Source organism: Mustela putorius, unplaced genomic scaffold (genome assembly GCF_011764305.1).
Source record: "Mustela putorius furo isolate JIRA1106 unplaced genomic scaffold, ASM1176430v1.1 tig00004036_pilon_pilon_pilon, whole genome shotgun sequence".
NCBI lineage: Eukaryota > Metazoa > Chordata > Mammalia > Carnivora > Mustelidae > Mustela > Mustela putorius.
The window spans coordinates 47,852-73,051 of record NW_025422172.1 but is presented as its reverse complement, the minus strand read 5'-3'; the positions used below and the strand labels follow the sequence as shown (position 1 = coordinate 73,051).

At 47.2% G+C, this 25,200-nt stretch overlaps 1 protein-coding gene and 1 non-coding gene across 2 annotated transcripts in view; one reads left to right on the top strand and one right to left on the bottom strand.

Moving 5' to 3' along the window:
* The window catches only part of LOC123386944, a 49,525-nt gene extending 40,001 nt beyond the window's left edge, over positions 1 to 9,524 (bottom strand). The window contains exons 1-7 of the mRNA XM_045072448.1: positions 9,100 to 9,524; positions 8,627 to 8,684; positions 8,121 to 8,228; positions 6,294 to 6,487; positions 5,648 to 5,707; positions 4,532 to 4,725; positions 4,055 to 4,285 (exon numbers count right to left, since the gene is read on the bottom strand). Of these exons, the coding sequence (XP_044928383.1) occupies positions 4,055 to 4,285; positions 4,532 to 4,725; positions 5,648 to 5,707; positions 6,294 to 6,487; positions 8,121 to 8,228; positions 8,627 to 8,684; positions 9,100 to 9,176 (922 nt within the window). The 5' untranslated portion in view covers positions 9,177 to 9,524. The remainder of the gene's footprint in view (positions 1 to 4,054; positions 4,286 to 4,531; positions 4,726 to 5,647; positions 5,708 to 6,293; positions 6,488 to 8,120; positions 8,229 to 8,626; positions 8,685 to 9,099) is intronic.
* Positions 9,525 to 12,609: 3,085 nt separating this feature from the next.
* On the top strand, positions 12,610 to 12,773 carry LOC123389837. The gene has a single exon (XR_006604472.1). It is a non-coding gene; the product is annotated as a U1 spliceosomal RNA (small nuclear RNA).
* Positions 12,774 to 25,200: the final 12,427 nt, after the last annotated feature.

The window sequence follows — 25,200 nt, the reverse complement described above, 5'->3', positions numbered from 1 at the left end:
GAAAGCTTGATGTAAAATGTCCATGTAAATTTCATGCCTATTTAAGCCTAAAGTCTATGCATCCAGGCAAAACCATGCAGCACAGTCATTTGGCTTAACTGTCCTTATTTACAATAACACATTCTATTCCAAAGGATGTTTCCCATATTCCTCTTTGACATTGGGGGACCTGAATCTGTATATCCATTCTATGGGAATTACCACTTTCCAAGGAGGAAGCAAAGGATTCAGATTCTAAATTATGCAACAAACCACATTCCTTCCCTTTGTTGTTTTATATTATGTGAATCATGCTAAGAAAACCATCTTTTGCAGAGTTACTGGCTGTATGTTGATGTTGCTAATGTCAGAAGCAAACTGAATAATCCAAAAGGCAATAGCATTGTAAAAAAAAAAATTAATTTCAACTTGCATTAAAATGGCTAAAGAAGTTTGTTTCCGTGGTATTCTCAGATCAGGATAACTCTGAGAAGCATCATTTGAGAAGTTCTAACATAGAAAAGAAGCTGGAATCTTAAGTCTATTTAAGTGGATCCGCAATATATATGGTCTGATCCTCTGAAATAACCAAGAAAGAAATTATGATTTAAAGCCTATATATGATCAGTTGACCTCTGTCTTGCATTTATTCCTGGGGATCTATTGACTTTAAAGTTTTATATAGTGTCCTAACTTTTTTATAAAAATCCTATTAAAGTTTCAAAAGATCCAACAACAACAAAATTTATAGAAAGATAGATCAACAGTCAAAATGCGACCAAATGTTAATAACTGCTGACTCTACAACAAAGATAGATGGGTGTTCATTGTACTGCTCTCTGAAATTCCCTACAGGTTTGAAATGTTTCATACTAAAAAATTGGAGCCTAAATCTAAAACAGAAGTTTCCAAGAATAGATCTAATAATGATCTGTTTCCTGATAAAATTTTCACTCATCTCCCAAGAAATGAATGAAAGAGAAAAGAAAGGAAAAGCCTTGGTTTCCTTCGGAGTCCAACAGAGACAGCATTTTGCCCTTCCTCATGGGCTGTTAGGGGGATTGACTGTTATGATTCATGCTCTCAAAAGATACTCAGTAATCCTCAGCTTGACCTGCTCAGAGTAGCCCCCTGGGAGCACGTTGCCGTCCTGGGCTCTGGGCCTCTGCCCTACTGTGTCCCTTCAGCCTACCAATCCAGACTCCCCTGACCCAGTCGTCCTTCCAGAAAGCCTTCCTGCCCGCCAGTATGGGATCCCACTACACTGGTGCTCACCCATCAGACCCAGGCCAGCCCTGGGGCAGGACGTCCCCCAGAGCTAGTGTCCTGGACATGGACAGTCTTCCGTGTGGAGACTGGCAAGCTGGAGCCCGCTGTGCTGCCACCTGTTTTTAGAACAAATATTGGGGTGCCTTGTGATGGGGCTCTTTCTCCCCAAAGCAGGGAAATGAGCTGCCCCCCAGTTCCATCACGCCTGTCCCACTCTTCCCCCACTGTGGAACCATTGGTACATCGCGCCTTAGGCCTCCCTGACTGCCAGGGCCCCAGAGCCTTTTCGTGGCTGAAGTTGAAAATGTTTGATGGAGGTCAGTTTGGTTTTTGATGGACCTGTTGGTGGGATGAAGCCTGGGCACTCCCTGCAAGCCAACATGAAGCCTGAGCCCCTGGCCAGTAAGGCAGCGCACAGCCCACGGCCGCCCCTCCCCTAGTGCTCAGAGCTCCCCTTTCTCACGGAGTCCCACTCGCTGGTGTTTCTCTCTCTTCCTGCAGGGAGAGCCCCAAATGCCCTCTCTCTGAGGATCTATCTTGTGTGCCTGGTTAGCTCCATCTTCTGGCGGGCAAGACCGGAGTTACTGACGACGACCTCTATTAGAGCGTCAGATCAAGGGGACTCCCCCTTACCCGACTCTGTGGGAGAGGAGGGGTGTCAGCAGGAAGCCCGGCCCCGTCTCTCACACAAGCTTAATTTGAGGGATACCAAGGTTGGGGTTGGCAGGGTCAGGGGGTCACAGCCAGAAGATCCTGAGGGTGTGGATGAGCTCTGTCCAGTGCCAAAGGCCCTGGTTGAGGCTCTGTCCATCCTGCAGCTTCCATGAGCAGCCGATGTGCATTGTAAAGGCCTCTCTTGCTCACACAGTTCATGTGGCTCTTGCTGTTGCCACTAAAACTCCATCTGCATGAACACTTGTCTGTCACCCACTGACTGGCACTGTCCTTGGAGGTTCGTCCCTGAGAGGATGGGGTTCAGCCAGGAAGGACAGGGAGCAAGCCGAGAGGAGTGGCCTGGCCTGTGCACCTCTGCTGGCCTGGAGCAGGGTCTGGTTGCTCCAGTGAGAGTCTGGGTGATTGAGCCCGGGGGGGATGGAGTGGCTGGAGCGTGTCACCAGACAGGGCATGGGTGAGGTGTGTTCCAGGACATGGGGCAGGGGAGCATCTGGGAGAGGACATATGAGGGCGCTGTGGGCAGCCTCCCCAATGCTCTATGGTCACTCCCAGGGCCCCGACGTCATCACTGCTGGCTTGTCCTCCTCATGATTTCAGGTCTCATCTATAGAATCCTGGATCCCTCCTTTCCAAAGCAATGCTTCTCCCTAATGAAGACAGCATAGAGGAGCCAGCAGCCAGTCCCCTAAAAATGTGGGTGAAGTGTGTTTCGGTGTTGGTGTTTATAGGAATCATTTCTAAAAAAAACAGACATTTATGACACAGACATGCTTATCACTTACATTATGAGAGTCAAATAACTGGATATGAATTAGTTGCTCAACAGAGGGGGTTCCTGAATGCTGTCACTGAGAATGCCCAAGGGGACAGAGCGACAGTGTCAGTCCACTGAGGGGACGTTAGGTAGAACAAGAACAGAGCCCCTGAACTTTCCCTGTCCCACTCTGTCACAAACATGTGCGCACACCCCCCCCCCACACACACACGCTACACTTAGAGGGAAAGGCAGAGAAGGCCGCCGTGTGTGATGGGGGATTATTCCTTGGTAGAAGGAACGTGCCTTTTTTTTTTTCATGTTTAAATTATTATTGACTAAATAGATATAGTCTGAATAAAACCTAAAGACCTCTTGATGACCTAACTTGTTAGCAAGAAAGGAGAATATTTAAGATATGATTTTAATATTTGATAAGATGCCCATCAGAATAGTTGAAACGCAGACTACCCGGGAAATTGAAAGCATGTAAAGGTGTCTCATGGACCCAGACATTTCTCTCGGGGTTTCTGCTTTTCAAGGCATGCTTCTAAATGGGAAACCTAGCTCAGAATGAAAATAGTTCATGTGGGGGCTTCCCGTGGTCTCTGTTCTTTCAGGAACATTCCTATGTAATAAAATGTTATTTGTATAACAAAGTTTGAAAAGAGGGGAATCACACTTCTGTTCTGCAGACACACACACAGAAGGCCATACTGTAGGATTCCAGGCAGAGGAAAATCCAAGTGGAGGTGAAGTGGCCGAGACAGAGAGCAGAGCAGCGGTTGCAGGGACTGGGCGAGGGACAGAGCAGTGAGCGATGAGGAGCGCGGGTGTCTCTGTGACAGAAACGTCGTAGAATGACATGGTTGTGCAACACCCTGAATGGACCTAATGAAACCTCCATATCCCACTGCAAAGAATGCAAGTAAAATGTTATGTAAACTCAAGTTCTACTGTCTTTAATTAAATCTAGTATGTAATTATTACATACACACAAAAGAGAACACACAAAAGAATAAGAAAAATTTCTGGTTGTACAAAAAAAAGCATGCTTGCTCCACGGAGGCAGCAATAAGGGGGATGGGAAAGACACGCTTTCTGGTTGTAGCAAGCACGAGGTGCTCCTCGGGAGCGAAGAGCATGCTTGCTCCCACGGAGGCAGGGGGGGGCAGCTCGGGGACCGAGCCTGCTTGCTCCACGGAGGCAGGTGGCGGCAGCTCGGGGACCGAGCCTGCTTGCTCCACGGAGGCAGGTGGCGGCTTTGCTCCACTCGGGGACCGAGCCGAGCTTGCTCCACCACGGAGGCAGGGTGGCGGCAGCTGGCGGCAGCTCGGGGGCAGGACCCTGCTGGTCATCCAGGAAAGTCAAAAGGGCCTGGTGGCTCTTCCGTGGCAGAGAAGTGAACGAGGGCCCTGACGACCATCTGCCCCTGGCCCCAACGGGTCAGGGGGGGGGGGACACTGGTCTTCCTATCCCATAGTGAGCAGCCGCAGCAGGGATGGCAGGGGACCAGCTCAGGCCCCAGAGGTGCAGCGGGTGCCAGAGTGGCTGCTGGAACAACTTCCCGAGACACATCCTGATCTGGCTCCGGGGCCGGTGATGTAGCTCCAAGAAGAGAAAGCATCATCAGCTTGGTTGACTTCCCTCTCGCCTTTCCCTTTCCCTACCACTCAGCGTGGCCTGTGTTCAAGACCCAGCCCCTGGAAGGTGTCCCCAACAGAAGCCCATGGGGACAGGGATCTGAGATAACTCACTCCTCTCGGCCCAACTACAATCTATGGAGGCTTCCTCAGGGTGGCCCACCCTGCCTCCTCCTCAGGCCCACATCAGTTAACCCCAGTCCTCCTCACCCCCCAGCCTCTGGTTCTGTGGTCTCAGCGCGCTGCCTTTCTGGCAGCAGAAGCTGGGCACGGCGCAGCAGGTCCGAGCCAGGCGCATTGACCTGCAGGTAGGCCAGTAGAGCATGCAAGTTGGGATACTCTGGAGGCTGCACAAAATCCCCTGGATACCTTTCCACCCACATATCCAGGATGGCATAGACGGCCCTGGGGACAGACATAGAGGCAGAGAAGTCAGAGGACAGGGTATGCATCCAAACCAATATCCCAGGGAACCCCTGTGGGAACCTGGGCCCCTGGGCTTCCAGCTCCTGTCCGAGACCAGTCGGACTCCTTGTCCACCTGCGACCTGGCAGTCCCGCCTGAGACAGGCCTGCTCCCACACGGCAGGCTGGCCAAAAGCCTCTGGGAGTGGGAGTCCTTGGTCAATGGGGGGAGCATTTCTGGACTTTTTAGGGGAGCTGGACACACTCCTCAGTCTGTCTCCTTGCCCATGAGCCATTTGAATTCAACTGCATGTGTCCAGGGAGGGGTGGTGTCTGGCCTCTTAATTACCCTCACTGCACTCGCCTCTGCTCCGTGAAGATCCAACCGAGGAGGGAAACAAAGGGGACTCTGTCTCTAGCCAAGCCTTCCCAGGACCCTCCCCATACCTCCACCGTTACCTCCTCTGCCCAGTCACTAGGTGCCATGAGAGTGGGTCTGTTTCCACTGACACTCACCTCCCACAGGGTGTGGGATGCCTGCTGCTCCCTGGGCTCTACTGGGTCACCACTCTCCCTGAGCCCCCTCTGAGCACCGAGTGCAGGTGCCAACAGACTGCTGTGCGATGCTTCCTAAATCCTGCGTTCTGGGTCCCAGAATTGGGGCAGAGAGAGGGCTGGGAGGGGGCAGGGATGGAGCATGACCCACTCAGGGGTTGAAGCTGTCCTCCATGCCCCTCTGCTCACACACCTACCCCAGCTCCCCAGGGCACCTTCCCAGTTTCCAGTAGAAGCTCTCAGACCTTTACCGTAAAGCAGGAATCACAGAGGTGTGCGTGAAGGTCCAGTAGCCCCTCGAACTCACAGTACCCTTACTGCCCTGCTGGAGAGGGAAGGCCCTCCTGGAGCAGCCAAAGCTTACTCACATGTTGCGCTGGTCCTGGGGTCCGCCGACCTCGTCATACGTGGAGTAAACACATCCGAATCTAGAGGAGGCCAGGGGGCATCACATGAGATGTCTGTGGATGTTGGCTCTCACCGCCTGACCCTCGACTAGCCTGCAGCCCTGGGGTGCTCTCTGTTCTGTGCAGGGATCCCATTCAGCTCCGAGACAATCGCCTCCACCTACTGGGGCTTCCTGAATGCTTGCTGAATGAAAGGGCCCCAACCAGCCCATCACCGACATCTGAGTTGCCCTGGCCCCTGCTCACCCTCAGGGTTGCCTGCTCTGGATTCACCCACACACAGTCCCCAGAAGGAATCTCAGATCTCCCTTTCAGTGGCAAAGGAGCCCAGCTCAAGATCACAGTGAGAGTCAGGAATGAGGCAGAGGTTTCATCATGAGGGGCACGGGAATGTTCAAAGAGCATGCCCACAGGCCCAACAACAGACTTCTCCACTGGCGCAGGCTACCAAGTGTTCTTTCCCTACAAGACCCCACTGAATCCCTATAATACCTCTGCCCCAGTTAGGAGCAAGGGAAGCTTGGGGAAGCTTGGGGTCCTGCCAAGTCTCACAACCAGGCATTGGCCAAATCCCACGGAGCAGTTAGGGGCAGGGGAGGGTGCTCACCTTGCAAAGAGGAGGCCCAGCACCTCCTGGGTGGTAGCAAGGGTGCGATGTATTTCGAGAAACATGTGAACATAGTTTAGATCTTCTTTTAGGACGGCAGTCACCAGGTAATCTATTATGGCCTCCAATGAACTGGCACGAGTGTTCCATAGTATCAAGGTCTTATTCCTCTTCCTGGTTGAGCCATTTTCCCCCTGAGGTGAATCAGAGGAGACATGAGTCAGTGCTGTGGCCACCAGGAGGGTTGGGGCTTGGAGGGCAGAATGAGCCCCCAGATCTCAGGGACTTCTACAAGAGGTGGGACAAGAGAGCCCAGAGTCCGAAAAAGAATCGGGTGACTCAGTGTCTCATTGGGTTCAGCCTAAGACTCTTGGTTTTGCTTCAGGTCATGCTCTCCCTGTCCTGAGGCTGCGTTCCTCGTAGGGCTGTGTCCATAGGGCAGTGTCTGCTTGAGGATTCTGTCTCTCCCTCTGCTTCTCCCCACTCTCCCCCTGCCTCCCTCTCAATCCATCAATCAACCAATCAATTAAGAACCCTTTAAGGAAGGGGTGTCTGGGTGGCTCAATGGGTTAAAGCCTCTGCCTTTGGCTTAGGTCATGATCTCAGGGTCCTGGGATCAAGCCCCGCATTGGGCTCTCTACTCGGTGGGGAGCCTACTTCCCCTCTCTGTCTCAGCCTGCCTCTCTGCCTACTTGTGATCTCTGTCTGTCAAATAAAGAAATAAAATTCAAAGAAAGAAAGAGAGAAAGAAAGAAAGAAAGAAAGAAAGAAAGAAAGAAAGAAAGAAACCTTAAAGGAAAAGAGAAAATGTTCTTGGTATCCATACAAAGAATTGAAGAAAATGATGTCTGAACTTGCTAGTATCTCAGGTCCCTTTGTGAGCGGAGTATTGGTAGCACGTCCCTGCATGAGTGGCATGGATCCTGTGATTTCTGATGACATAGCCCCATTGTTTTTATTTTTTTGAAAGATTTTTTATTTATTTTTTTGACAGAGAGAGAGAGGTCACAAGTAGGCAGAGAGGCAGCCAGACAGAGAGGGGGAAGCAGACTCCCCACTGAACAGAGACCCCCCCCCCCCCAACGTGGGCCTCGATCCCAGGATCGTGAGACCATGACCTGAGCTGCAGGCAGAGGCTGAACCCCCTGAGCCACCCCGGCACCCAACATATCTCATTCTTGAGATGAGAACACAGACGTTTTAGGTGAGAGGGCTTAGGATAGGAGGGCACGGAGGCTGTAGGATGCAGCACTGTTCATTAGCCACAGAAGGGGATTATATCCAGTCCTGCCCCTGTAAAGGGCTAGATGCCGGATAAATGACTGGCCTTCTGGACTGCCGTGCAGGGCAGTGAGGCCCCTGTTCCTCACCCTAGAAGCCCCAAAGATGTGTTCCATCAAAACAAAAGCACAGAGCAAGAGACAGAGTACCATGGGCCCCATGTCCCTTTGGATCAGAATCTCCCAACTCACTCTTGCAAATGATCATTTGCAAGATTTGTATAACCTGAGGAAGGAATGTTGGGCCAATGGAGACACCTGGGAGCATGAGTTAGGAAAATGCCTAGGCCAGGGCAAAAGGAGTCTAGATCAACGGGATGAGACCTGGTCTAAAGTCTCTTTAATGATACTCCTATAAGTATGTGGACAATGGCAGTGCTTCTGTCCAAGGCGTGGGCAGGACCATGAGGGCCAGTTTGGGGAAGAGATGGGATGCAGATTCACGGGAGTACAGGACTCTAGGAGGCCAGGCTGGCTTCTCGGAAGTGGGGCCCTTGGTGCGGCATGGGCGCCCCAGGGGTTGGGTCTCCCCAGCACCTGCACTCACCCTGAGCCAGCGCCAGACTCTGTTGGCCCTGTGCGGCTTCTTGTCTTTTGGGGAAGGAGAGCAGCGGATGTCAACATTCATCTCCTGCACCATGTCCTCTGGAGCGTTCTGTAAAGACAGTGCCCGGCAGCCAGGCAGGAGACCTTAGAGCCCTGTCTGGAGGCGTTTGCTAGTCTTTAGACCCAGGGCGCTCCATTCCAGACACACCACAGCCCAGGTGGCAGAGCCCTCCCCCAAGGAGAGAAACGTGGCCCAGCTTCAGGGCCTTGGATGTGCTCTGGCACAGCTAAGAGGCACCTCAGGAATCCCCGGTGCACCCAGCCCACCATGACATTGGTGTGAACAAGAAGGGATCACCAGGGTATCCACTGTGCTCACCCTCCTCCAGCCCATGGGCGGGAACCCCCACATATCCCTCCTCCCCTCAAAGTCCAGAGGAAGGAATGGGGCTTCCCTAGGACGGTTCAGAGGGGTGGGCATCGCCTAGTCTCCTCAGTAGTAAGTACCTTATGGCGTCTCCCTCGAAACATCCTGAGGCATCGCGGGGGTGGTTTCAGCCAACTTCTGCAGCATGGGAACAAGACATTTTCCTGGGGGTTCTGGTACCCAGAGCCCCGGGATGTACGTAGACAGGACGAAAACATCTTTCTGTGTCAGACGTTTCTGTCCAAATAGCCCTGATACCGGACTAGAGTGTGGGTCCTGGTTGCAGGGGTTACAAGCTGTGGGCCTTTGTGATCCAGGCAGTGACATCACTGCCTGTGATCCCCTACCGGGGCCCACTCCTGGTTGGACCCCTACATGAACAGTGCTCCGGTCTGCCATCTCCTCATCCCCCTTCTGCATGCAAGGCCACATCTTATCTGTACACAGTGACCCCAAACACCCCTCGGAACAGGCCCCCAGGGAAGGTCTGGGAGAAGCTAGGTCCCCAGCTTGCAAACACACCTGGTTTTTAGACACAAGTCTCTATACTTACCTGGTTTGGACCTTAGATAAGCCGTTGTGCCTGACAGGGATGGTCCCTTCTCTGCAAAATACGGATGATTCCAGCATGTCTTTCTATCAGATGTCCACAGGCATAGGTTGGATAATAGCTATGATGTTAGAGGAGTGCTGTCACAGGTAGGAAATACCTCCCACCCAATTTCCTCCCTCCTATCAACTTCTTGGAATCTGCTACTAATCAGATCCCACCCCACAGTCCCTCCTGGGGTGTGTGTGTGTTTTGTGTGCACAAGCACACTCGCTCCTGTGTGCACACATGTGTTCATCAGTGCTCATATTCTGGAGTCCCAGAAGACGACAGCCCCACCTACAAAGGGCTGGGTAGTAGCTTCTCAAGAACTTAGGCTTCGAATTTTCAATGAAATCCCTTAGTAAGGGACTGACCTTGGCCCTTGGCCCCTTGGCCCTTGGGTGGGAACAAGTTATGCGGATGATAGGGCTATGGATACATCCAAGGGGAGGCACCTACCTGAAGGAGCCTACTGCAAAGTTTCCATCGACAGCCAGGTGCATGATTGAAACACTTAGGTGTCTACCCCTGTCTGGGACAATCCTGGCTTAAAAGTGTTCAAGGGGTGAAGTGGGGTGATATCCCAGGGGTGACAGCATGATCTCAGGATCCCGGTGGTCCCCAGAAGACCAGGTGGGGCCCGAATGCTTCAGAGTTCCCAGACATCAGTTAGGGAAAATGGCTGAAAACCATGAAGCTATGTCCTGGCTTTCTACTCTGTAAAGCCCTGTACTCCGAATCACAGCATAGTTGGGTGATCACTTTCCTGGGAGAGGTCCAGAAGAAGCAGGAGCTTGGTGAGACCTCTGACACCTCGCAGGTCTGGTGTTGGTCTGTGTCACTGGAATCCATAGAACCTGGAGTGGGTGGTTCCCACCTCCTGGGTGGCTCTGCTGGTTAAGCAACTGCTTTCAGCTCAGGTCATGATCCCGGATTCCTGGGATCGAATCCCACATAGGGCTTCAGCTCCATGGGGAGTCTGCTTCTCCCTCTGACCTTCTCCGCTCTCATGCACTCCCTCACTCAAATAAATAAAATCTTTAAAAATAAAACAAAACAAAACAATTGGAATTGGAACTCAGTCACGTGCCTACGATAAAAATGCCTCGTCCCTGGCAGGGTGAACGCAGAGTTCTGACAGAATCCGAGGAGATAAGACCGGTGGAATGTTTTTTTCTGTGCGGGCTCACTGAAGAGCTGGGTGTGAATTTTCAGCTCCACGGTAGGGAGCAGGGTGCGGTGACAGTCACCTCAGCCATTGGTGCTGCAAGCCTTCAGGGAGTAAAACAGCGGCACTTGCTGGAACCCAGGGCCCGTCTCTGCTGCTTGGGCCAGCTGCAGTCGCACCAGGGGAAGTCCACCTGAGGATCAGGGCAAGAGCCCCTCCCCTAGAAGGCCATCACGAACAGCTCACCCCTCTCAAGTTCACTGATCAGAGAGGGCTGCAAAGCTGCAGAGCTCAGGGAAATCACTAGGTAGCATTCTTTGTATTTTTATTTTGTAGGCTTTTGTTTATTTTTTTCAGGTTTTTCTTACTTTCATCTCCTTTTAAAGAATTCTTATTTGAAAGAGAATGTGTGGGGGGGGTGTGGTTGGGCAGAGGCAGAGAATCTTTTTTATTTCTTTATCTTTTTAAGATTTTATTTATTTATTTGACAGAGAGAGATCACAAGAGGCAGAGAGGCAGGCAGAGAGAGGGGGAAGTGGCTCCCCGCTGAGCAGAGAGCCCGACGCGGGATCGATCCCAGGACCCTGAGATCATGACCCGAGCCGAAGGCACCCTAACCCACTGAGCCACCCAGGCGCCCCAGCGGCAGAGAATCTTCAAGCAGACCCCCTGCTGAGCACAGAGTCCAACTCAGGGCAGGATCCCAGGACTCAAAAGATCAAGACCTGAGCTGAAACTCAACAACTGAGCCACCCAGGCTCCCCTCCAAGAGTAGCCTTAAGTCAGAAGAAATTGAAATTAGATCAATCCTAAATATGCATGAATTTTTAAAAAGAGTAGGAGAAGGAAGAGAGAAAGAAGAAAGCCAAGAGCAGCGAGAGAGTAGTCAAGGAGTAATATGAATTTTACTAAAGTGTGGCAAAACTGAAAGACAAAAAAAGAAAGAAAGAAAGAAAGAAAGAAAGAAAGAACTTTATTAGTAGTATCTCTGTGGTATGACCAAATGTGCTTTGTTTTTATAATACATACTTGACAAAATGTCTTCCTATTATTTAAAGCATGCATGAATTATTTCAATTTTAGTTTTAATATTTAAAGAAAGGGTGTTATATAATTTACTTTCTCAAATGTCTTAGGACTTCTGGCAGGAATCCTCCTCAACCACGCTGCATCGCCAAAGGTCTTGGAGGTGATCCTTGACTGTGTTCTCGAACATGAACCAGTAATAGTCGACATTCCTGCATCGTGTTTGTTTCTGTTATTGTCCTTGCCACAGTGAAAAGTACTTATTAATTTTCTTATGTACATATTAAGTGTCTCTTTCTGTCTCACTTATCAACTCCAAAAGGGCAGTCACCTTTTCTGTTTTATTCACCAATATATAATCAATTGCCTAGCACAATGACATATGAGGTAGGAACTCAATAAATACCTTTGAATGAATAAATATATAAACCAAGAAAGTGAAATCATATCACAGAGTTTGGAAGTGTAATCGAAGTGTAATCGAAAATGTATAAATGCAAATAAAAATTGATTCATTGGAGCAAATGGTTGCCAATTTGTCATCACAAAATGGGCCATTAGTGTCCAAATTGTTTTTTTTTTTTTACTGCTTTCTCATTACTATTTTTCACTAAGATTTGCTATTCCCAAAACATAGCCGTATCATCTGGGAAAAGAATAAACAGTTGTTTCTGATGTAGTGTAAACTCGTGAAGCAGCACGAAGGTGAGGCAATTGATGCCCCCAGAGCACACGGTGTCAGGGAGACACTCACGCCTAGGTTTGCGCAAGCCTCATCCATGAACCTTCATGACCCTGAGCAAGTGCCTCCTTAAATTTTGTACCCTAGGGGCCTCCCTTGTCCCATTCTGGCATCTCTGTTAGTTTATCTATTATTTGTTCTTTCTATAAACTTATCCTTGGAAGAGAAAAGAGTGCATGTCCAGGCTATGTCAGCTTGCCAACAGCAGGTTCATGAATGTCCTTCTTTTCATACACAGATTTCTTTCCCATCTCTTGACTGCCTGCCAGACCCACAGAACAAAACCTCCAGGTTGGTTAGGACGATCTCTTTCCTTTCCTCCAGTCCCATACTGCTCTTTGGGACCAAACTGACTGGCTGCACTAAACATTTTTGTTATCCAACCTTAGCTGGTGTGTAACGAGACTTGTTACTCTGCTCTTCTTCATCACTCTGTGCAGGCCAGAGTTTACCAATGAGGTGCTGGGTCTCAGTGCATAGACCCCTTTCTGTGCCTTCAACATACTTTATGTTAACTACTTCCCAACATTTAAAATTGCCAATTTTACAGGGGAGATACCATGATCACGAAGGTGGTTTTCCCAGGGCGAGGCTTATCCATTGCACTCCGGATGTGCTGACCCCTGCGATTTCCCCAAATGTGGGAAACTCGACTGCATAATTTGTGGTAGTGGGGGACTGCGTTCGCGCTTTTCCCTGAAAAAAATAAAATAAAATAAAATAAAATTGCCAATTTTACATGAAAATGCAGATGTACAAAATCTCAAAAATGGAAAAAAAAACACATTTTTCAAAAGATTTTCTTTTCTTCATTTTAGGAGAGAGAGGATGTGCATGTGCATGAGTTGGAGGAGGGGCAGAGGCAGAGGGAGAGGAACAGACACCTAAAAAGACCCCATGCTAAGCAGGGAACCCTACATAAAGCTTAATCTCACCACCCAATCATGACCTTAGCCAAAACCAAGAGTTGGTGCTTAATCAACAGAGCTGCCCAGGTGCCCCATACAACACATTAAAAAAAAAAAAAAGAAAGAAAGAAAAAAAAAGAAAATCTAACAAGATTTTTCTCAGTGTCTGTTTGTTAGGAAAAAATTTCCATGCCCCTCACAAATTAGAGAACTGGTTTAACATACATCTCCTGGAGACTTTCTTAACTTGGTTTGCTGACCTTCTTCGGGATGGGTTCTAGCAATTTGCTTCCACACAGCCTCTTTCCTTGCTGAATATGCATCAGCAAATGCCTTCTGTGTACATTAACACTATTCCTCAAATACTTTCTCTCTATCTATACACAGGATATGGACTGTATATCTGACTTTGTTTGGACGGATCGGGCCATGGAACTAGTTCTAGCAATGAGTGACGAGTAGAAATTTTATGTTTCTTATGGCTGAGCATTTAATTGTTAGTGCGAGCCTTTAGAGATCTCATTTTCCCTCTTTAGTGACAGGGAACATGGAAGGTAAGTGAAGCTTTCTAGCCTGTGTTCCTCAGTGGCTTTAATGAACAGAATTCCCTGTCATTTTGCAATGGACATGTAGTAAGACCAAGAAATAAACTTTTGGGGACACTTGGGTGGCTCAGTCAGTTAAGCCACTGCCTTCGGCTCACGTCATGATTCCAGGGTCCTGGGATTGAGTTCTGCACTGGGCTCCTTGCTCAGTGGGGAGCCTGCTTCTCCCTCTGCCTGCTATTCCCCCTACTTGTGTTTTCTTTCTCTCTCCCTGACAAATAAATAAAATATTAAAAAGAAGAAAGAACGAAAGAAAGAAACTTTTGTTGGAACTGTTTGTTGTCACCACAAAACCTAGTCTATCTTGACTGATAGGATGCTCTTGGTCACATCTATAGTTTTGTTTCACCTTTCAGATTTAATCAAGCCCAATGTTTTAAGAAAATCAAAGGCAATTATGTCACAGATTGCCTTCTCAGAGTTCTAAGATCTGAGCAACAGAGAGAAAAAATAGCACCTGATGCAGCTATGTGGATGAGAAATGAATTTATAAAATTGACTTTCTATTCCAGAATGTTCTTTGCAATGATCATTGTTTTTCCTTTCGTAGAATATTAGGCAATTGTGTTAAACATGAAAATACACTCAGAGGTTTTTGTTTGTATTGTGTAAGTGATTTTCAGTATCATTATTAGGATTTTATAGAAATACTTTTGTAATATGTGTGGTTCCTATATTTCTTCATGAAATTTTATTAAAATCCAGTTTTTCCCCAAAGAAACACATTTCTATTTAATGATGCAAATCAATGGAAAAATAAGATGTGACACTCCAAAATTCACTTTACATGTCACTGTTAAAGGCATATATCTATTCCAAATGAGGAGATGCAATTCTAGTTCACATAGCCTCAGAAGTAATTAGATACTACTCAACTAGTATTAATAATGCTACAACTATTCACGGGCGAAGATCAACAAACCCAGTCACACCTAGTTGAGGTGCTTTGGAATCAGAGGCAGAAGAGGGAGCAAGATTATGTGGGTCCCTGTTCTCTCTGCATCCTTCAGAGGAAGGCCTGCTGGACAGGGGGCTAAGAATGGACTTGACCATAGGGTTGGGTTCCTTCATAGAGGTTGGATTCCAATGCCATGGGAGGGAACATGGACAGCAGCCTTTCTCAAGGACTCCAGTGCCAAGCAGAGCAAGCTTGGGTGCCAGATATTCAAGGACTGCTGGTTCCTGAGGAACTTGGGGGCCCCAGTGCAACTGAAAATTGACAGTGGGTGCACCTTAACCCATTGGGAGAGGTGTAGCCACGAAAGGACACTCATGCAACAACCTGACTGCCCATACCCACACTGCCATGTCGTAGGCACCCATCACAGGCTAGCCAAAAATCTAGGTGCTTTATACTTGCTAGCTCTTACCTTCACTATCACCCTTTAAGATGGATATAAATATTTCTAATTTTACAGATGAGGAGAATGAGGCTCCAGGGAAGTTAGGTTACTTATCTAAAGTTAGCTGACTTCTAAATGGCAGAATCAGGATTTAAACCAGGTTGTGCTCTTTTCCTCTGTGTTTATTTATATGATATGATATTACCTGATACGATATTAAATAAATACAATAGGAAAATGGCTACTGAAAATACAATTCACAGTATTTTAAAGATACATAACTTTTTAAATAATCACTATATTGATCAAACTCCATCTTCAAAATGGACCCTCCCTTCCTCTAGCCAAGACACCAACAATGATGACACCTCTATTGATTTTTGCTAAAGAGTGGCACTTGAAACATTGGAGAGAACCTGGTGCTTGCCAGAAGTCAAGGCCTTGCACCGGTTCTGAAAAGATCTAAAAAATTTGAGAATGTGGAGTTGGTGGTTGTGGTGGTGGTGGTGGTGTGCGTGTGTGTTTATGTGTGTGTGTGTGTTGTAAGGAGGGATTGCCAGAATTGGGATTACAGTGAATAGTGAATGGTCTTGACTACTTTGGGGCATGAGATAACTCCAAATCCAAGGGTTCCCTCAGAAAATCCAGGGCCATTCAGATGGCCTTAAATATTTTGAAACGAGGGAGAGTACCCAAGACAAAGAGAGAAATCACTGGAAGCTCCTGTACTGACCTGTCAGGTCTCCTAAGACACTTGCAGCCAGTAACTACCCATAGTGAATTCTGAACTCCCTCAGAATTCAGGGGTGCAAGCTGAGGTTTAGTGACCTCTAAGAGCTGAGGCTCCAGCCAGGTGGGACATCTCCCCCACCCACCACAGGCAACTGTGTTCTTTAGAAAAGAGCAAGGGGCAGGAGCTCCAGACACCTGTTAACTACAGCCTGTTCTTCTCACGCCTCGGAACTCCATACATAAGAAAAAAAATAAACTGGGTCATCGCTGCTGGTGTAGGGGACTTTGTGTCAGGTTTTAGGGGAAAAAGATGGGCTTTAATGTAGCAGGATGATCTGTCATCATTTTCTGGAAGCTAATTATAAGCCCGAAACCAGAACATCGCCGATTTTGGAATCTCCTCAGAGGATAACAGAAAGCTGACAAAGGCTAGCTTTCAGCTTTACTTTGGGTAAATGGTCCAACATGCTGTGGCCTACATTCCTCAGCTATAAAATAAGAATATACGACGACTTGTTTGAAACTGGGCCACAATAACATATTGAAAGGTGCCATATAAACACGGAGCTGTAGAATCATGGACTCTCAGAAGGCCGACAAGAGCATTTGGTTCACCCTCCATTTACAGATAAGCACATGCTTATGTGGTCCAAGCAGAGGAGGGGCTATTCTCATTTTATAGTGCTTCCAAGAAGAATTTACACTGCTGTTAGTCTATTTTGAAAGTCCACATCTTAAGAAATGCCTCCCGATGCTGTCTTAATTTCCACAGATTGCATCCCTTGAATGACCTCTTCTAGTGTCATTGGGCATCCCTGGTACCCTTGTTGGACTCACTGTGCTGAGTTGGGATATCCCTCTTGTTGCTGCCCCAGGTAGGGGCCATGCCTCTGAAGCAGGAGGTCAACATCTCTGGAGAGAAGAGGTAATCCCAAGATCTTCAGCAGGAAAGAAGAACATGGAGGGTGGGGAGACAGCTCTGGCTCTCGGGGCCACAATCCCTCAGGAATAGACCTCGAAGCCTCTACAGATACTTAAAGGACTCCCAGAACGTAAGGGTTATCCAAAGGTCTCTCCCATGGGGGCAGTCCAGGAGCTAGGTCAAGAGGTGTCCATGCAAAGGACCTCAGGACAAACAGGTGATGGCTTTATGTCATAAACCAGACTATCAGTGTATATTGCTAAGTGTGCTTTATTGTCCCAAGACTTTACTCCAGATCCCCCGGGGCAAGAATTTTCTTTTCTCTTCTCCTAGAAGGGAAATTTGTGGAAATGTTGGGCTGCACTGTGTCATAGCATTTCTTCTGTGAGAATATTGGCTGTTTTCCCCATTGATCATGCCGGCGCAGATGCTTCCTTGTCCTTCTCTAAGCTCTTCATTCACTCAACAAGCATTTCATGAGCACTTACAATGGGCTAAGTGTTGAGAATCTAGCTGTGAGCACAATACACCTGGTATCTGTCCTCAGGGAGGGTACAGTGGACAGAGATCAGACTCCCCCGCTCCTGAGACTGGGATCCTCCTATCTCTTCACTGCCCCTCCTCACATTCCACTCCGCCCTCCGACTGGGACACTAGCTTACTGACCAGGGTAAAGTATCCTCTCCCTGGAGATTTCCTGTTGCCTACACCAGGACCTTCTCATTGTATGTGCTCTCTTCGTATCTCTGAATGCTGGGGGACTCCCAGGAAGACAACCCTGCACTTGCTAGGTGATGTTCGGAAAGTACATGGTTCATTCAGCAAGTACCAGACTGTTAGCCAGCTGTGTGGATGCTGGGCTGCTTCTGGACCAGGAATTAATTGCCCCCGTCAAGACTGGCCGGTTTCAAGACAGTCCTAATTGACGAGGGAAGCTCACTTGGCTGCTATGAAACTAGCCAGATGCCCACTGCCGTGCCCTCAACAATAAGTCACGTTCAATTCCAACTCGCCAGATGCCCACTGCCATGCGCTCAACAATGAGTCATGGTCAAACCCCGGATGTTAATGAAATCACAAATCTGGATGACGCTCTTGACACCTTGAACGTGAATGCTAAGATAAAGGGCCTTGGTAATAGGACTGGCCTTTCTGGAACACCACTAAGCCCTCACCAGTCAGGTTCCAGCTGCCAAAACAGGGACCTCATAACCGGCTTGCTGTCACTCCAACCCCAGAGCTTAGCATCATCTGGCAGGGGCGGCATGAGAGTTAAACAGATGACATGGGATAAAACAAGGCAGGATATTTCAGAGGCAGATAATTTCCAGGTTACCTGTGCACGTTTTGCCTTTTGACTTCTCCCTCTTCCCCCCTGCCCCGACTTTGCCACTGCTGCCAGGCTGGTTTCCTAGAAGGGAGCAAGAAAACAATTTTATTTTCTAGGAGCACCCCTGGTAAGTGTTTAGGAAAAGTTCAAAGTTAAAAATTGCCTCAATGAGGTTTTGGAACAACCTCTTTAATGATAATGACCCATATTTTCCTGGTTGAATTCCTCGAAAGCCCTCTGCCTGTGTGAATACAGCCCTGGACAGGTGGGAGCGGACGGCAGGCAGAGGCTTTAGGAACTCCCGCTCCATAGAGTATCCTATGATGTATGGTGGGTGTATTCCCAGAAACCGCCCCCCACCGCCTCCCGCAAATTGTGTGATACAGTTATCTCATGGAAGAGAAAAAAGTACCGGGGAAATCAAGCTACCTGACTAGGAAAGCTGGCGGTTTTCTTTCCTTTGATCTGTTTCTTAGGAAAAAAAATTCTTAAAAAAAAAAAAATCCCAGAACGTCCAGTATAATAAGCCTGATTAACTATAGTATTACACGCTCACTAACTAGCCTCAGGCAAAGTAGCAGCCTTGAGCCTGAGACTTTCTCTCAGAACCTCTCCAATCCCAGCATCTGTTGTGCTTGCTGTCACCTCCAGGGTAACTTCAGCATTTCACCTCCTCAGGTTCTGAACCAGTCCCTCCCACGCGGAGCTCGAGGCAGCTGGTAGAGTGCAAGCCAGGGCACGAGGAGCAACATTATTTCAGATGGAACAAGTGTCTGATGGAAAGCTTACACAATTGCAGCCGGTCCTGGACAATCTACCTGATCGTTTCACCCCCAGCCAGGTGGGTGTTCCAGAAGCAGGTGGCGCTTTACAAGAGAACAGCGCGATGGCATGAAATTGCATCTCCTGATTCGATTCCCCCCTAAGCATCGCTTGCTCATCCCACCAGTGATCGTGGACAGACCCGGTGGTGCCTCCCACCCCACTTTCAGCTTAGTCACCCCAAGTGATTTATATAGGCGAGACCACCCTTGTCTCCAGATAAAATAAGGAAGGGAATCTGATGGGTCTTGCGGTGTCCTCTGCTCGCTGCCACACCCCTTCCTGTTCCTTTTCCCTTCAGTCTAATGAATTGTTTGTCTTTCTTTTCCTCCCACTCAAAAATGCTCATGCTTATGTGTGGTTTTTTGTTTTGTTTTGTTTTGTTTTGTTGTTGTTGTTGTTGTTGTTGTTGTTTTTATAGTTTCCAATAGAAACCATACTCATTTTCCAGGACATTTCTCCAAATTTTTTTTGCACTAAGGCCTGACTTTTTAATAGAGTCAGAAGTGGTTCTCGTGTTAAAAACAGAGGTTTCTGGTTTTCATGGGCATTCAAAGCTAAATTCTACACTAGATATTAATGAGATTCTGAGTCATAGTTTTAATTTTGCTTGTTTAACCACTTGTGTTGTTTTGTTACTGCTCTAAGAGTTTTCAAATACGTCCAAAGGAGGGTAACCAGAAACAGTCCGTGTAAGAGACAGTTCATGTAGGAGACAGAGTAAGTCAAGCAGAGACTATCTGAACCAAACAGCAAATAGCACTGAAGAGCCAGTCAAAAGTGCGGCTCTAGGGGTGTGTGGGTGACTCAGTTGGCTAAGCAACCCGCTCTTGATTTCTGCTCAGGTCCTGATCACAGGGTCTTGGGATTGGTCTCAGGCTCTGTGGGGAGTAGGCTTGGGATTCTCTCTCTACCTCCCCCTCTGCCCCTCACCCTGCTCACAACAAACAAACAAACAAACAAACAGTAAATAAAGGTTTTTTTAAGTGTGGCTACAACAAATTATTAAAATTTTTAAAAAACAAAATTAGATAACCTGAACCCTCTGTTGTAGGTATATCGGTCATGGATATGAAAATGTGCTTAAGATGCATAGAAAGGGAGCCTGGGGATTTGCTCAGGAGTAACTGACACTAGTAAGAGATTGGGAGCCAGTGTGGGGGCAGGAACTAAAAGGGAGTCATGGTCCTCTAAAAAATAAAAATAAAAATACCACATGGTCCAGTAATTGCACTACAGGGTATTTACCCCCAAAAGACAAAAATACTAGTTCAAAAACATGTACACCCCCCTATGCTTATGACAGCATTATTTGCAAGAGCCACAATGTGGGAACAACCTAAATGTCCACTGATAGATGAACGGATAAAGAAGAAGTCATACATTAAGTGGTATATATCAGCCATTTAAAAAATGAAATCTTGCCATTTACAACAACAGTGACGGACCGAGAGGGCATTATGCTAAGTGAAATAAGTCAGACAGAGAACGAGAAATACCATACGATTTTATTTATGTATAGCATCTAAAGAGCAAAACACAAGTGAACAAACAAAAAAAAGCAGGAAGAGACCCATAAATATAGAGAATAAACTGGTGGTTGTCTCCACGGTGGCGGTGTTGTCTCCACGGGGGGGGGGGGGGGGGGGGGCAAAATCATTGAAGGGGAGCGGGAGATACAGGCTTCTAGTTACGGTGGGAGTAAGTCACGAGCACGAAAGGTACAACGTAGGGAATGGAGTCAACCGTACTGTCATAGTGTTGTATGGGGACAGATGGGACCTCTGCCTATGGTGAGCATGGTGTAATGTCCATTGAATCCCTATGTTGAACTAACATATCACTCTGTGTCAACTATACATCAGTAAAAAAGACGAAGAGGAAATGAAAAGGAGGGCACCTGCACACAGAGGCAGGCACAGAGGGAGGACCAGGGAAGACACAGAAAAAGCCTTCTAGAAGCCAGGAACAGCTGAGGTCACTGAAGCCAGGAGAGAAACAAGGAGGAGATTGTCCCCCACAGCCCTCGGAAGGAACCGATCCAGCCATCCCCTTGATCCCAGACTACGGCTACCAAAGTGGGAAGACTTCTGTTGTTTAAGCTGGAAGAAAATAAGGTGGCGGGGAAGTGAGTGAGATGTGACTTGGATTACTGCTATGTCACTGGATCTGTCCTAAGAAAAAACTGCGATACTCATGTAATCCACGTGCGTACACATGCTGACACACACATCGGCAAACATGGATACATATGTGTATAAAAGAGAACAGTAACCTTAAACTTTATTATACTTCTGCAAAAGTCCTATAGTAGTATAATCACCCCTAGAGGCTCAAAATTCTTATTATGCTGAAGCTTGTGGGCTTCAGAAGGCTTTGTCTTTCCTTATTGCAATGGTTCTCAGCCTTGGATGCTCGCTAGAATCAATGGGGACATTCAAATCTCAATGCCAACGCCATATCCTAGACTAATGAAGTCAGAATCTCTGCGAGGGAAACTGGCTCCAGCTTTTGTTAAAGCTCCCCAGGTGATTTCAATACGTGACCAAAGTTGAGAACAAGTTTTTACTCTGTAACCCCTCAAAGGGAGGGTCTATGTCTGCTTTGTCTTTATGTCCTCACAGACCTAAGTTAGTGACTTACATCAATATAATGAGGAGATCCGGAGCCTCCAATATTCTCAGAGGGAGAAAAAAAAGTCCTAATAACCAGAAGTTAGTAATGCGTTAGGACTAACGCACGCAGATTAATAAGTCCTAACACCGTTTCTCCCTCTGTCCCTCCCTCCCCACTTGTCCTCTCTCTTGCTCTTGCCCTCTCTTGAAAAAACAAACAAACAAACAAATAAATAAAAATATGCAGTGGAATATTACTGATTTACATCAGTGTGGATGAAACTGGAGGAAATTGTGCTCAGTGAAATAAGTCAAACAGAGAAAGACAATTATCATACGGTTTCACTTATTTGTGGCACATAAGGTATAGCATGGAGGACATTAGGAGAAGGAAGGGAAAAATGAAAAGGGGGAAATCAGAGGGAAGATGAACTAGGAGAGACTATGGGATCTGAGAAACAAACCAAGGGTTTTAGAGGGGAGGGGGTGGGGGGATGGGTCGGCCCGGTGATGGGTATTAAGGAGGGCACGGATTGCAAGGAGCACTGGATGTTATACGCAAACAATGAATCATGGAACACTGCATCAGAAACCCATGACGTACTGTATGGTGACTAACATAACATAATAAAAAAAATTATAACAGCAAACAAACAGATAAGTAAAAGCTTAAAATAAAGCAAAAAACCTTAAGTGTCTGCCTTCCGCTCAGGTCATGATCTCAGGGTCCTAAGATCAAGACACGTATCGGGCTCCCTGCTGAACGGGGAGTCTGCTTCTCCCCCTGCCCCTCCCCCCAACTTGTGTGCTCTCTCATTCTCGCTGTCTCTTGCAAAAATAAATAAATAAAATTATGAGTTCCAACAGACAGCATCATGCCCTTTTGATGCCTTCAGGATCTGCGTCTTTTCACACACACACACACACACACACACACACACACACACACACATCTGTACACACACAGTCCTTTGCTGGGTATCTCCTCAGAGCCTGAGAATTTGGTGGTGGCGGCGGGGGGGGGGGGGGGGGGATCTTTGGTCAGGTGATATCCCAATAGAGCAAGGTGAAAGCCGCCAACCAGCTGTGTCTCTCACTGATGTCAAAGAAAAGATTGTAAATGGATTTCTAAGTCACTGTTGAGCAGAAGGTCTCTTTGGAAGGACCCCTCAGCTTCCTCACGACTGCTTCCCAAAACGGATTACATTACTCCTGAGACATTGCCCAATCTTATTTGGGACAGTGAGTTCCTCGGGACATAGCAATAAGTCCTTCTGAAAAGAGAATTTGGAAATTTGAAGTTCTTCAGATATATTTGGGGTTTTTTCTTGAAAATGGTGCCAAAGGTTTCCTCTACTCCTGGCACAGCTGGTGTTGATGGTTGTGGTGGCTTCGTCTAAAATTTTGTGCTTTAAATGTTATGATCCTTGGGCGTATCAAACCTGTTATAAAGTTCGTACTGGGGGCAGAGGGTCCATATTAATTAAGCAGTTGGGATTACCCACATTTGATATGGTCCTCTGAACAGCTCAGGTGGTTATATTAAGTGCTTAGCTGTTGATCTCTTGAAGACAAGATTTCAGCGACAGAATTTCTGGTGTTTGAGTAGATTATAATTCCATTAGAAATACCCCTGTAATATATTAGTAAGGTACTTTTAAAAATAATCTACATAGCATTCTATCTTGTGTCTTTCTTTAATTGGTATGAGATCAATGCAGCATTATTTAAGTTCAAATATCTTGAGGTGTTTTTTTTTAATCCCATTAAGCGATAGCTTCACAATAGATTTTGTGAAATCCTATTACTCACAGAACCTCTAAAATCAATGTTCCTATGTATTTTAAAAATCAAAAAACTTCTAATTATTTGAAAAAGTGATTGCATTTTACATCACTTAGGGGCATGTATATTTTATGCGTTTATAATTCCAAATATAGAATAAATAATTCTATTAAATCCCAGTATTTTGGAGAAAAACAACATTAGTCAGCTCTATAAATTATGGCATGATAAGTCGGATTGTTCCCTCTGTAACAGTGTAAGAGTTGCAAACTTTTCATCAAGACAGGAACAGAGAGAGAGAGAGAAATTCAGATGGGGGAAAACTATGACCTCTTTGGCATGTATCTTTTCAGGATGACATTTCAGAGCCCATCTCTGCTGGGCTGGTGTCTGCCCCCACCTGGCCACACAGTCGGGTTTGTTTTTGTCAGCTCTAGCCCCGATCCGCGTCATGCAATGCATACATTTCCTACTTCATTCATCAGTCGCTCTGTCATTCATGGTCAGAGTGGTCTCTCTCACAGTGATGGCTTATGGAAGTTCTGCTACGTCACGCCTTCCTTTCCCTCCTGCTTCTCTCCTTTGAAGTCCAGCCCACTGGCCCCTCCCTCCCTCCACTGCTTGCTTTCTCTGGCTTCAGAAATCCTGGGACAGACTGAACGGGAATTTGCACCAGAGTCCCAGGATAGAAGAAGCACCTGTGCCCAAGGATAGGTTAGGTTAGCACCACGGTCACCAACATACACCTGGGTTGCCTCCTTAACTGCTTAGTCTCTAGCGTGCTTCCTTCAATAAAGACACCATTCAACAAACACTGTAAAAGTACATGAAGGAAGAATAAGCCAGCAGCGAATTGTGACTTTGTGTTCATGGGCACATTTAAGAGTGTCTGAACAGCCCCAATTCTCTGTTGGCTCTGAAAGTTCAGGCAGCTCCTCTTCCTGTGGCCTTACTTCTCCAGGGGACTGAAAAGATCCAAGGTAGGGATCAGTCCCTCCCCCTGGGACAGAAATTTCACATATGGTACCTCTGTTCATTCTCAACATGACTCTCCCTTCAGAGAAAAGAACCAAGGCTCAAAGGGGTTCAATCCACCCAGCAAGCAAGTGGCAGAGCCAGGACTCAGCCCAGAGCCGCCTGGTTCCAAAGTCCATGTCCCTCCCTCCCGCCACCCCACGTCACTAGAGAGGGAAATGCAGTGTGTCTGTGCCAGCCTCGTACCTACACATTACGTGAAGGTTGGGATGATAAGGAGCCCGACAATGAATGACCAGTACCATTACAACACTTTGCATTGTCGTCTTGGATGCTTTTATTACATATCCAAAAAGACAATTCATCAGGCAGAATTGTATTTGTTCAGTATTTCACTTTCAGTTCCGGTTTGTTTCCTTCCTTCCTGCCTTTACTTGTGTCCTTCTCGCCTTCCTTCCTTCCCGCCCTCCCGCCCGCCCCTGCCTCCTGCCTTCTTTCCTTCCCGCACCATCACATTGTCCCGGACTGTAACTAAGGGTAAAGCAATTAGGCTTTACTCTGCCTGTTTAGGAGATGCAGTCCCTGGTTCCTTACAGAGAAGTCTTCTTCAAGACAACCGGGTGGCTCAGTCAGTTATGTGTCTGTGTTCAACTCAGGTCATGATCCCAGGGTCCTGGGATGGAGCCTCACATCAGGTTCCCTGCTCAGTGGGGAGCCTGCTTCCTCCTCTCCCTCTACTGCTCCCATGTTTATGCTCTCTCTCTGTCAAATAAATAAATTCCTGTTTAAAAAAAAAAAAAAGATCTTCTTTACAAAAGAATGACAGCTTCCAAAGATAGAAAAAATGGTAGAATTAGGAAGTCACCATTTTGCAACTCCGCATGGAAAAACTGATTCAGGTAAGAGCCATCAATGGATGCTACAAGCATTGGGTAGAAGATTGTGGGGAGTAGGATCTTTGGACATTACCAAAGTATCACCCCACTGGTGACTTGCCAATTTTAAGAGAACAATATACTATCACAAAGGCCAGTATTGGTGGCTGACAACTCAACCAAGGATGAAAACTCAATAGTATGCACACCCTGG